A 14,000-nucleotide genomic window follows, 5' to 3' on the forward strand; every position below is an offset into this window, starting at 1 on the left:
TATATGACCGGATGTGCGCACACGACTTCTCAATGCTTCATTTCTTACTTTCATAAAAAAAAAAAATAATACTTTACTGAATAATAATAATAAAATAAATGATATGGCAAGACGGCTAAGAGTGGATACAGTACGTCACAGAAACAAAGTCTTTGCAGGCAACACTGGCTGGAAATATTAAAAACACTTAATGGGTATAAAAAAAAAGTGATTATCAAAATTATATACAATATTATCTACCTGGGCTGCGATGACCTCCTGGCTTTTTTTCTCATCATTCTTTACTTGCCGACTCACAAATAGATATGCAAAAGTGTGATGTGAACAAAAAAATAAAATAAAAAACAAAGTAAAACAATTACATTATTTTCTTTAAAAAATGAAAGTATAACTATGTCCAATGTGGAATGTACATACAGCAATACATATCAGGGCTCTACAATAAAATTTTTTTTTCTTTTTATAAAAACATCATTTGAACCCCCCAAACACACGATCCCCATTCTCCAAGGTCTTCAAAAAAACGGAGTGGGGACGATTCTTCCGAATATCAGACAGGCGTTACCCCCTCCGCCCTGTCCTCATCCCAATGGACCAAACTCATTCACAGTTCGACAGCAAAACCCTGGCGAGAAAGCAGACGGCCGAGCCCAAGTCCTTATAAAGGACACGTTTCATTTGTTGAACTTTAAGGGGTACCCGATGGCTTTTTCCAGGCACTCAACTAAAGACCCCGCGGAAAGAAAATCTCTCTCCACCTCAACAAACTTGATGTAGATAGTTTTCGGGGAGACCCCCGGCTCCACCTTACAGTTCTGCGCTAAGAATCCATTGATGCTAGCCCACTCTTTGCTTTGGTTCTTGATGGTGGACTGGAAATGAAAGAACAAGCACTGCTGTAACGTTATGCTCTCGGCGATGCCGAGGTAACAGTAGGTGATTTTCGCAGTTACTGGGTCGGATTTCGAGGCAGGCCCCGTCGGAGACTCGCAATTGCTATCGTTGACTAAATCGACTACTGCATTGTCAGATTTGTTCCTCAATTCCTCGTATCCAATAGCGTAAAGCCCCGGACACTTGGGGATCCCGCCGGGTAAGAGGTACTGAACTATATCTCCGCCGATCGGCTTGGAGTGAGCTATAGGAATCCAGTCAGTCTCCATGTGCAGCTCCAGACACCGCGCTTCGCTGATGGTGATCTCCAGAAACTTATAGTACACGTTTTTCCAATTCATTTTCTGCACTCTGGTCATCACCACCCGCCCCTCCGGCTTCTCGGGGTTGAAGTACTCACGTAGACGCTTTCCAAGCGGAACCTGGGAACTGATTTCGGCATAATGGTATCGGATGTCCTCCTTCCACCGGGTGTTGTATCCAACGCCAAATATTGCCAGTTTGTTCGAGAGGTGCAAGCGTGAAAACTCTGTCCAGCTTTGGAACAGCTCCCATTTGAGGTGGACGGACTCCAGAATGAGCATGATGGTCTGCAGAATCTCCCTTTTCCTGCAAGTTACAACAGCTTGGATTAAAAGGAGGTTTCACAAGGAACAAACTCCACAACAAAAGACCAGGCAACTAAAAAACAAGGAAACGCAGCAAGTGACAAAGATGGGCCACCCCTAGGGATCGTGCAGCCGCCCCATGCTACGGAACTGAAAGGCGCAGGTTCACAAAATGGTTATTAACCAGTCGGTGAAACATGTTAAAATCGCTTCCACCTGGAAAAATATGCAACGTCGCAAAACGCAGCAATTCACAGTGAAGTGCATGGATGGAAACGGGCAACGTGGCACAACAACGTGGGAATCCGGGCTAAGTTCTTGGCTATCTCCCCCTCCCCACACAAGTGTCAGTGGGTGAGGAAAGTGGTTGCACTAAATAGCCCATAAGTTAAATACATCCTGGAAAGCCCACCCGAATGTGACCGGTGGTTCGTCCGCTGAAAAACCACTTACTAAATGTTGCATTGTTAGCAATTAATTACTAATGACCTGACTAGTGTAAATGGTCACAGACAATTCTCCATGGCCACTAACCTGGAAATCCCATTTAAGCAAGAATACATAGCTAGGTAAGCAAAGTAACGTTCACATGTAAATGCCGAAAATCTCTACCGAGCCGGGGTTCTCATTTATTGCCGGGCCCTATCAACTAGAACACAGTGTCGCCTAGACCTCTGCCCCTCTTCTCACAGTACATGATAAAATACTAAATATTTCCTAATTTGCCTTTCACGTGACTTCAGGACCCAGGATAATAATCCGGCCACTTTTTCAGCTTGTCCACTCCACCAGAGAAGAGAGTGGGAGACATTCAACACAACAGCGAGACATTCGGGCAGCAGATGGCATCACCTGGTCAGAGCCTCGGGGCAGATACTTACTGTACATCCTCTGCGGGCTCTTTGTTCTTTGGCGGTCTTTTAGGAATACTGATTTCTTCTAAAATAAAAAGAGTAAGGATTTAGATCAGCGGCGTGGATATTTAAGATCGCAGCGTGTCCAGTGTGGACGCAAGTTTCATACTACAGGATGAATTTATAAAATGTTTCAAAATCCAAATGTGTTACATGCAAATTTTGCCTAAAAAGGTGAAAATATAGAGGAAATCCATCGATACAAAGGAGATGGGCGTGTCACAGAAAATTCAGGCTGCTATAAACTTCCACAGTCTCCTGTCGGCAGCAGCGGAGAATCTCCTGGTAACACCGCAGAACAGTTCACAACCAGATCCGGTCAATACCTACTTGTAATATGTAGCCAAAATTTCATGCCCCCCATAAGGGTATGTGCACATGTTGTGGATTTGGCTGCGGATCAGTTTTATTTTCTGCAGCATGTCAATTGTTTGCGGATCCGCAGCTGCGGTTTCCATTCTGGCACATACAACTCTCTCTCTCGAAGCACAAGGGACAAAGTTTACAACAAATCCGCATAGCTAAAACGCACTAGAATCCGCATCAAAACCACAAGCAATCTGCATCAAATCCGCTGGAAAACACCATGCATTTTAACCTGCGTTTTCTGCCAAGAGATGCAGATTCTCTGCAGAAAAAAACGCAGACTAATCCGCAACGTGTGCACATAGCCTAACTATGAGCACCTTACAAGTACGTCACTTGTCGGCACTAGACGAACGGCACAGACTCACGAGCTGTTACCGCACCATGCCTGGCCTCTTCAATAACAACGAGGAAAGGTGAGCTACATATGCAGCTGGTAACCAGTGAAACGCGACTGTCAATCTCATACAGCAGCATTTATAGCGCATGGTACCAGGGAGTGCCGTCCTAAACGGCCATCAGACCCCTGCGGTGCTACAGTCATTGCAGCAAGGGGGTTTGCTGAAGGCCTGTGGCTCGGCGTCATAGGCCACCATGACTTTTACTATGTTTATTCATCTGTATTACAATCAGATGATTGCAGGTGTTAAAAAATATATGTTTTAAAGAAATATTAAGAAAAAAAAGAAAGTACACTACACACATTCAAATCACTCTTCCATTAAAAATAAAGATATACCATAAATACTCATGTATAAGTTGACCAGAGTATAAGCAGAGGCACCTAATTTGGCCACGAAAAACTGGGAAAACGTATTGACTCGAGTGTAAGCTGGGTATGCATTGTCCCTTCATCTCTATCCTTGTCTGCATGACTCCTTATCCCTGTCCTGGTATGCATGGCTACCCCCTACTGTCCTGGTATGCATGGCTCCTCATCTCTATCCTTGTATGCATGGTGCCTCATCCCTATCCTTAACCCCTTTCCGACCAATGACGCCACATAAGCGTCATAAAAACTGGTGCCAATCTGACCAGTGACGCCTATGTGGCGTCATGACTTTAACCTCTTACCTACAATGGACGTAATATTCCGTCCATGTGACCCTGGACCTAATTACCATGGACGGAATATTACGTCACAGCGATCAGCGGCGCCCACGTGGTGAGCGCCGGTGATCGCGGCCGGGTGTCAGCTGATTATCACAGCTGACACCCGGCACAATGTGTCAGGGGCGGTCACCGACGGCCCCAACACGTTAACCCCTTGCACATCGCGATCAAACACGATCGCGGTGTACCGGGGGTTAAAGGGAAGCATCGGCATGGAGGGGGCTCCCTCCGTGCTTCCCTGAGCCCCCCACGGCAGCGGGGCTCCTTTCCTGCAGGTCCCCGGATCCAATATGGCGGCGGGGACCTCCGGGGGCCTGCAGGAAGCTGGCTTCCTCAGTGCCTGCAAAGCGCAGGCATGAGGAAGCCTTCTGGACTGCCTGTGACAGATCGCTGATCTGTCACAGTGATCTGTGATGTGACAGATCAGCGATCTGTCACTGGACAGTTATGTCCCCCCTGGGACATTGTAATAAAGTGAAAAAAAAAGTGTAAAAATAATTAAAAAAAAAAAAATATTTCCCAATATATTCATTTCTTGGAAAAAAAACAAAAAACAAAAAAAACAATAAAAGTACACATTTGGTATCGCCGCGTCCGTAACGACCCGCCCTATAAAACTGTCCCAATAGTTAACCCCTTAAGCAAACCCCTTAAAAAATAAAAATAAAAAACGAAGCAAAAAATAATGATTTATTATCATACCGCCGAACAAAAAGTGCAATAACGCGCGATCAAAAAGACGCATATAAATATCCATGGTACCGCTGAAAACGTCATCTTGTCACGCAAAAAACGAGCCACCACACAGCATCATCAGCGAAAAAATAAAAAAGTTATAGCTCGCAGAATAAAGTGATGCAAAAATAATTATTTTTTTACATAAAATTGTTTTCACTGTATAAAAGCACCAAAACATTAAAAAAAGACCTAAATGAGGTATCGCTGTAACCGTACTGACCCGAAGAATAAAACCGCCTTATAAATTTTACCGCATCCGGAACGGCGTAAACGCACCACCCAAAAGAATTTCATGAAACGCTGGTTTTTGTAAATTCTGTGTCCCAAAAAACGAAATAAAAAGCGATCAAAAAATGTCACGTGCCCGAAAATGGTACCAATAACAACGTCAACTCGTCCCGCAAAAAATAAGACCTCACATGACTCGGTGGGTCAAAATATGGAAAAATTATAGCTCTCAATATGTGGTGATGCAAAAACTATTTTTATAATAAAAAGTGCCTTTTAGCGTGCGACAGCTGCCAAACATAAAAACCGCCGTAAATAGTAAATCAAACCCCCCGTTATCACCCCCTTAGTTAGGGAAAAATAATAAAATTAAAAGAAAAAATGTATTTATTTCCATTTTCCCATTAGGGCTAGGGTTAGGGCTAGGATTAGGATTAGGGGTGTGTTAGAATTAGGGGTTTCCACTGTTTGGGCACATCAGGTGCTCTCCAAATGCAACATGGCGTCTGATCTCAATTCCGGCCAATTCTGCGTTGAAAAAGTCAAATGGTGCTCCTTCCAAACTCTGCCATGCGCCCAAACAGTGTTTTACCCCCACATATGGGGTATCAGCCTACTCAGGACAAATTGCAAAACAACTTTTGGGGTCCAATTTCTCCTGTTACCCTTAGGAAAATAAAAAATTGGGGGCAAAAATATCATTTTTGCAGAAAAAAATGATTGTTTTATTTTCACGCCCGGGCGTTTATAAACTTCTGTGAAGCACTTGGGGGTTCAAAGTGCTCACTACACATCTAGATAAGTTCCATGGGGGGTCTAGTTTCCAAAATGGGGTCACTTGTGGGGAGTTTCAATAGTTTAGGTACATCAGGGGCTCTCCAAAAGCAACATGACACCCGCAGACCATGCCATCAAAGTCTGCATTCCAAAACGTCACTACTTCCCTTCCGAGTCCCGACATGTGCCCATACAGTAGTTTTCTCCCACATATGGGGTGTCAGCGTACTCAGGACAAATTGGACAACAACTTTTGGGGTCCAATTTCTCCTGGTACCATTGGGAAAATAAAAAAGTTGGTGACTAAAAGATAATGTTTGTGGAAAAAATACGATTTTTTTATTTTCACGCCCAGGCATTATAAACTTCTGTGAAGCACTGGGGGGTTCAAAGTTCTCACCACACATCTAGATAAGTTCCTTGGGGGATCTAGTTTCCAAAATAGTGTCATTTGTGGGGGGTTTCCACTGTTTTGGTACATCAGGGGTTTTCCAATCGCGACATGGTGTCCGATCTCAATTCCAGCCAAAAACGTCAAATGGCGCTCCTTCCCTTCCAGGCTCTGCCTTGCGCCCAAATAGTGGTTTACCCCAACATGTGGGGTATCAGCGTACTCAGGACAAATTGCACAATAACTTTTAGGGTCCTGTTACCCTTGGTAAAATGAAAATTGGGGGTGAAAAGATAATTTTTGTGGAAAAAATATGATTTTTTTTAATTGTACCGCTGTACGTTATAAACTTCTGTGAAGCCCTTGTGGGTTCAAAGTTCTCACCACATATCTAGATAAGTTCCTTGGGGGGGTCTAGTTTCCAAAATGGGGTCGCTTGTGGGGGGTTTCCACTGTTTAGGCACATCAGGGGCTCTCCAAACGCGACATGGCGTCCGATCTGAATTCCAGCCACTTTTGCATTGAAAAAGTCAGACGGCGCTCCTTCCCTTCTGAGCTCTGCCATGCGCCGAAACAGTGATTCCCCCCCACATATCAGGTATCAGCGTACTCAAGACAAATTGCACAATAACTTTTGCAGTCCAATTTCTCCTGTTACCCTTGGTAAAATAAAAAAAATTGAACCTGAAGTATTTTTTTTGTGAAAAAAAGTTAAATGTTCATTTTTTTTTAAATATTCAAAAAATTCCTGTGTTGCACCTAAAGGGTTAATAAACTTCTTGTATGTGGTTTTGAGCACCTTAAGGGGTGCAGTTTTTAGAATGGTGTCACTTTTGGGTATTTTCTATCATATACACCCTGCAAAGTGGCTTCAAATGTGATGTGGTCCGTAAAAATAAAATGGTGTTGCAAAAATGAGAAATCGCTGGTCAATTTTTAACCCTTATAACTTCCTAACAAAAAAAAATTTTGTTTCCAAAATTGTGCTGATGTAAACATGTGGGAAATGTTACTTATCAAGTTTTTTGTGTGCCATATCTCTGTGATTTAAGGGCATAAAAATTGAAATTTGGAATATTGCGAAATTTTAAAAATTTTCGCCAAATTTCCGTTTTTTTCACAAATAAACGCAAGTTATTTGAATGAAATTTTACCATTAACATGAAGTACAATATGTCACGAGAAAACAATGTCAGAATCACTGGGATCCATGGAAGTGTTTCAGAGTTATTACCTCAAAGGGACAGTGGTCAGAATTGTAAAAATTGGCCCGGTCATGAACGTGCAAACCACCCTTGGTAGTGAAGGGGTTAAAGCCCCCCTGCGGGTCGGGTGACTGGGTCACTGAAAGGTTACCCGACCCGCAGATACAGGGGGCTTTGTTCTTCACCACAGGGGGCGTGGCTTCGCCGCCACGTGGCTACGATCGCTCTGATTGACTGTTAAAAGTGAAACAGCCAATCAGAGCGATAGTAATATTTCATCAATGAAAATTGATGAAATATTACAATCCAGCCATGGCCGATGCTGAAATAGTGTCTCCAGCCATGTCCAATGCTAAGTTAACCCCCCCGCCGACTGACGGCACCGATCGGGCGCCGCCACTGACTTACGGCGGCGATCGTCCGCCACTGTTACAATCTGCCCCCCTCCCCCTTCCCTCCGCTCCCCCCCCACGATACTCACTAACCCCCCCCCCCCGGCCGTCCCGGTGTCCCGTTCCATGGGCGCCGCCATCTTGGAAAATGGTGGGCGCATGCGCAATGCGCCCACCGGCATTTCCCGGCGGCAGATTCATTTTTTTTATTTTTGATCACTGTGATAAACTCTCACAGTGATCAAAATAAAAAAAAAGTAAATCACCGCCCCCCCTTATCACCCCCCATAGGGACAAATAATAAAATATTTTTATTTTTCAATTAGGGTTAGAAATAGGGTTAGGGTTAGAAATAGGGCTAGGGTTAGGGGTGGGTTGGGATTAGGGTTAGGCTTGTGATTAGGGTTAGAGTTGGTATTAGGGTTAGGGGTGTGTTGGGGTTATGATTAGGGTTTGGGGTGTGTTGGGGATAGGGTTGGAGATAGAATTGAGGGGTTTCCACTGTTTAGGCACATCAGGGGGTCTCCAAACACAACATGGCGCCACCATTTATTCCAGCCAATTTTGCGTTCAAAAAGTCGAACAGTGCTGCCTCCATTTCGAGCCCCGACGTGTGCTCAAACAGTGGTTTACCCCCACATATGGGGTATCAGTGTACTCAGGAAAAATTGCACAAGAACTTTGGGGGTCTAATTTCTTCTGTTACCCTTGGGAAAATTAGAAATTGGGGGCTAAAAAAATAATTTTTGTGGAGAAAATTTTTTTTATTTTCACGGTTCTGCGTTATACACTTCTGTGAAGCACTTGGTAGTTCAACGTGCTCACCACACATCTGGGTAAGCTCCTTAGGGGGTCTAGTTTCCATAATGGGGTCATTTGTGGGGGTTTCCACTGTTTTGGTACATCAGGGGCTCTGCAAACGTAACATGATGCCCGCAGACCATTCCATCAAGTCGACATTTCAAAACGTCACTACTTCCCTTCCGAGCCCCAACGTGTGCCCAAACAGTGGTCCCTCCCCACTTATGGCGTACCAGCGTACTCAGGATAAACTGGACAACAACTCTTGGGGTCCAATTTATCTTATTACCCTTGTGAAAATAAAAAATAGTGGGCTAAAAATCATTTTTTGAGGAAAAAAAATATTTTTTATTTTCACGGTTCTGCGTTATAAACTTCTGTAAAGCACTTGGGGGGTTCAGAGTGCTCACCACACATGTAGATAAGCTCCTTAGGGGGTCTAGTTTCCAAAATGGGTTCACTTGTGGGGGAGCTCCAATGTTTAGGCACACAGGGGCTCTCCAAACACGACATGGTGTCCGCTAACGATTGGAGCTAATTTTCCATTCAAAAATGGCGCTCCTTCCCTTCCGGGCCCTGCCGTGCGCCCAAACAGTGGTTTATGACCACATATGAGGTATCGGTGTACTCAGGAGAAATTGACCAACAAATTTTAGGATCCATGTTATCCTGTTGCCCATGTGAAAATGAAAAAACTGAGGCTAAAAGAACATTTTTGTGAAAAAAAGTACTTTTTTTTTACGGATCAATTTGCGAAGCACCTGGGGGTTCAAATTGCTCATTATGCATCTAGATAAGTTCCTTGGAGGGTCTAGTTTCCAAAATGGGGTCATTTGTGGGGGAGCTCCAATGTTTAGGCGCACAGGGGCTCTCCAAACGCGACATGGCAACCGCTAAATATTCCAGCATATTTTCCATTCAAAAAGTCAAATGGCGCTCCTTCCCTTCTGAGCCCTGCCATGGGCCCAAACAGTGGTTTATGACCACATATGAGGTATCGATGTACTCAGGAGAAATTGCCCGACAAATTTTATGATTCATTTTATCCTGTTACCCACGTGAAAATGAAAAAATTGTTGCTAAAAGAAAATTTTTGTTGGAAAAATTAAATGTCCATTTTTTCTTTCCTCATTGCTTTAGTTCCTGTGAAGCACCTGAAGGGTTAATAATCTTCTTGGATGTAGTTTTGAGTAGCTTGAGGGGTGCAGTTTTTAGGTATTTTCTGCCATATAGACCCCTCAAAGTGACTTCAAATGTGAGGTGGTCCCTAAAAAAAAATGGTTTTGTAAATTTTGTTGTAAAAATGAGAAATAGCTGGTCAACTTTTAACCCTTATAACTCCCTAACAAAAAAAAATGTTGTTTCCAAAATTGTGCTGATGTAGACATGTGGGAAATGTTATTTAGTAACTATTTTGTGTCACATACCTCCCTGGTTTAACAGAATAAAAATTCAAAATTTGAAAATTGCGAAATTTTCGCCAAATTTCTGATTTTTTCACAAATAAAACGCAAAAATTATCGACCTAAATTTACCACTAACATGAAGCCCAATGTGTCACGAAAAAACAATCTCAGAATTGCTAGGATCCGTTGAAGCGTTCCTGAGTTATTACCCCATAACGGGACACTGGTCAGAATTGCAAAAAATGGCCTGGTCATTAAGGTCAAAATAGGCTTGGTCATGAAGGGGTTAAATGCACTCCCCCCCCCCCCCCCCCATGAGAAAAGCTTTAAAAAAAAACCCCACTCCTACTTACCTTCCCTGCGTGCCCTCACAGCATTAAAGTAATGAATATTCACCTCTCTCCACTCAGCCAGGACACGTGATCGCCCGGCCGCAAGAGCTGCGGGAAGCCGGAACAAGATACTGCGAGGGCGTGCAGGGAAGGTAAGTAGGAGCTTGTTTGTTTCTTTTACAGCTGCTGGAAGCCGGCGGCTGCGGCTGTACGCGCTGTAAGAGAAATGAATATTCATTGCCAGTGAAGTAAATATTCATTTCTCTTTAGCAGCCGACATAGTTAGCCTCTGGCTCCTGTGACCCGCTTCTCTGCCGCGCCTCCTCCCCCGGGGACAATGACTCGTGTATAAGCCGAGGGGGGGCGCCTTCAGCACAAAAAAGTGCTGAAAAACTCTGTTTATGCACGAGTATATACGGTGTATATATACACATTAAAAAAAAACAACATTTGTTATGTCCACATCAGTAAAAGTCAGATGTATCAAAGTATAAAATTAACTAGATAGGCATTTCCTGAAGGAAATACATGGTGCTTGAACAGCGCTGCCAGATTTACAGCAGTGTATCAGTTGTCGACTGTAAGAAAGTAAAGTTAGACTATGAATGTTGTGTATAGCCACTTTGGCACCTCAGTAGCCACTTTGGCCACTTGGTAGCCACTTTAGCAAATGTGGCACCTCGGTAGCCACTTTAGCACATTTGGCACCTTGGTAGCCACTTTGGCCACTTGGTAGCCACTTTGGCACATTCGGCAACCTCAGTAGCCACTTTGGCCACTTGGTAGCAACTTTAGCACATTTGGCACCTCGGTAGCCACTTTAGCACATTTGGCACCTCGGTAGCCACTTTGGCCACTTGGTAGCCACTTTAGCACATTTGGAACCTCGGTAGCCACTTTGGCCACTTGGTAGCCACTTTGGCACATTCGGCAACCTCAGTAGCCACTTTGGCCACTGGGTAGCCACTTTGGCACATTCGGCACCTTTGTAGCCACTTTGGCACATTCGGCACCTCTGTAGCCACTTTGGCCACTTGGTAGCCACTTTGGCACATTCGGCACCTCAGTAGCCACTTTGGCCACTTGGTAGCCACTTTAGCCATGTTGACACATGCTGCCACTTTGGCGCTCCGGGCCCCTCAGGGACCACTTTGGCACACTGAGCTTCTAAAGCCACTTTGGCGTCCGACTGCAGTGATGGCAAACCTTGGTACTCCAGCTGTTGGAGAATTACAACTCCCAGCATGCCTCAACTGCTGCAGGCTGCAACAGCTGGAGTGCCAAGGTTAGCCATCACTGGGTGGGGCTTTTCAGAAGCCATTGGCGCGCTGCGCCTTTCAGACCTTGAATCAGTGATCTGTCAGCTTCTATTAGCTAATACGGGTCAAGCTGTATTTGCATAGCTGACATCTTTGTAAGGTCACTGCACCTGCACTGTGGCTTCAATCCATGTCAGTTGGGGGTCATGGAAAGGTCGCCATTAATTCCTATGGGAAAATTTTTGCTTAAAATGCAATTTTTTAACTACAAATCGGATCGACTCCAAAAATACATAGCACATCTGTCCCCACCGAGGGCTTCGAAACGCCGCCTGAATGGGGTCTCGGCGCCGAGCGGTTCGGGCCGCATCAATTGCAGAAAACGCGGAGAAGAAGTAGAATAATAATAATAAAATATAAGAAATCGGATTACAATATGCTAAAAACTGCAAAGAGAAGAAAAGAAAAACATCAGAACTACGGCTTTACAGTTGCAGCGACTCTGCAAGAAATGCAACAAGAAGCGATCAAAATGTTGTATCTGCCTAAAAAGGAAATTTTTGGTTTCTACAAATTTTTCTTTATTCCAAAAAAATAAAATAAATATATGTATTGGTGACCTTATCTCCAAAATAGGTCATCAACTTGGGATTGTGGGGGTCTGCCGAGTGCAGATATAGGATCCCTGCACCTCATCCACACTGACGCCACATTTAGAAAAAAAAAAAAGTGTACATATAGACAAAAGAAAAAGTATATGTATTTTATACACCGTCACTAGTTTGCTCCAGACTTCACAATAGCAAATATGGGCCCAGGAATCGGAAACAGAGGCCGATTTGCTATTGGAGAGTCTGGAAAGCAGAATGACAGCTTGGAGACCAGACATCACAAGGACTTGCATCAAGAACAGAAAGCAGAGGCCAGACCTCTAGATCTCATCTATTTTACACACACAGACATTGGTGGCGTCCACCGGCTGAACCTCACCTGGCTCCTCCGACCTCTTCCCAATGTCTTCTACTGTCTCACTGCCTCCACTGAAGACTCCGCACTGTGACTCTCCCCGTGTAAGTGGCTCGCCGGCATTGCGGAATGGCGCAGGTGTCAAGTATGAAATGTTAGACTTTTCTACCCCTGTGCAAGTGTGAGAATGTTTTATGCCATTTGCCGTTATCTAGGCTGCAGTCATTTATAGGGAAGAGAGGAACGATTTGTAAGGAATATATACATTTATACAGGTTAGATACAGTCACACCGGAGGATAACAACATCTCCCCAGGCATTTTATGTACAGACATAATGGAAGGATGGGAAAGTTCTAGCTATCAAGTCTTACCTAAATCCTCCCCAGGAAAGCCCTGGATGTCCTGGCTGTGGTTGCCCCAGTCCTCCTGTGAATAGTCCTCCATGGTGCTGCCATCAGACTCCATCTCCTGGTACAAGCCGCTACTGTTGATGAGCACGGGTTGACATGGCTGCGTGTCCCATCCTCCTTGTCCGAAGACCCGTTCCAGCTGCTCGAAAGTGTAGCTGCTCTTCCGTTTGCCAACGCCGCGCTCTTTTACCCGACTGTAACATCTGCGAAGGGTCTGAAACAACATGGAGGGGTAAATACACCATCTAGGTTAGATGTCCCATTTTATCCCCCAGGCGTCACTGTGGAATCAATGATGACAGAATGTTGGGAGCCGCCCTACACCGGGGCTCACTACAGAAACATCCGTGTGTAATGTGCACAGATGGGGCTGAACCCTGTATAAAGCCAACCACACCACAAGAAACAGACGTGGCCTCAAGACCAGGCGATCAATGCCTCCAGCTCTGGACCGTTTTTAGGTTGTCATGAGTGACAGCGTCAGCCCTCATCTGCACTGGTTTCCATGCATAAACCACAAAATGTACATACAGGGATTAAGGGAAGAGGAAGTGGAGGTAAACGGCTGTACCTCCAAAATAGAGGCACCTCCTCTGCAGAGATGCGATTAGCCAGTCGTAAGAAATCTCCTGTAGAAAACGTATGTAAATCAAGATGGAAGTGCAAGAGGGGCGTGTCAGTGTAGAAGGATGTAGCAGTACCACTACTGACATACCCCAGTGCACCTCCAGCCCAATTAACATATGGTTCTACACTATAATTCTTATGACTGAGCCATGTGCACAGTGTGCTGACAGGTGCATTCACATTTCAGTATCGCAACACCTACACAATCCATACGCAAATTTGCAGACAAGTGTCTGATGCCGATTCCACAATGTAGGACGCATTAACCCTTACCACATCTGCACAATACAGTCACCACGCGTCCGAGCACGGAGAAAGCGCCAGAAGACTGTCACGTCTGACGGCGGCTCCTCATTGGCTGCAGTACTCACATGTCTCAGCCGTAAACAGAGGTTGTCAGGAAACAAACTACTAACGCAGAGAAAGCAGAGAACTCGAAGGGGTTGTCCAATAGTTCTAATAAAACATTACAGCAGACAACCCCATCTGCTTGTAGTGCACACACGTGAAAACAAAACCACAGATGAAAGATGAATTGATGATGTGACACGTATATAAGGAGTCTCATCAT

The 14,000-nt window shown here is 44.6% G+C and overlaps 1 protein-coding gene across 2 annotated transcripts in view; it reads right to left on the minus strand.

The window, feature by feature from the left end:
• Positions 1-353: 353 nt before the first annotated feature.
• The window catches only part of MSANTD2 (Myb/SANT DNA binding domain containing 2), a 34,723-nt gene continuing 21,076 nt past the window's right edge, over positions 354-14,000 (minus strand). The window contains exons 2-5 of one of the 2 annotated variants that reach the window (XM_073584879.1): positions 12,764-13,016; positions 12,415-12,561; positions 2,384-2,441; positions 354-1,503 (exon numbers count right to left, since the gene is read on the minus strand). In XM_073584879.1, the coding sequence (XP_073440980.1) occupies positions 675-1,503; positions 2,384-2,441; positions 12,415-12,561; positions 12,764-13,016 (1,287 nt within the window). In that variant the 3' untranslated portion in view covers positions 354-674. The remainder of the gene's footprint in view (positions 1,504-2,383; positions 2,442-12,414; positions 12,562-12,763; positions 13,017-14,000) is intronic. The other variant, XM_073584880.1, reaches the window with a different exon arrangement.

Source organism: Dendrobates tinctorius, unplaced genomic scaffold (genome assembly GCF_039654945.1).
Source record: "Dendrobates tinctorius isolate UK_male_01 unplaced genomic scaffold, ASM3965494v1 ptg000086l, whole genome shotgun sequence".
Lineage (NCBI taxonomy): Eukaryota > Metazoa > Chordata > Amphibia > Anura > Dendrobatidae > Dendrobates > Dendrobates tinctorius.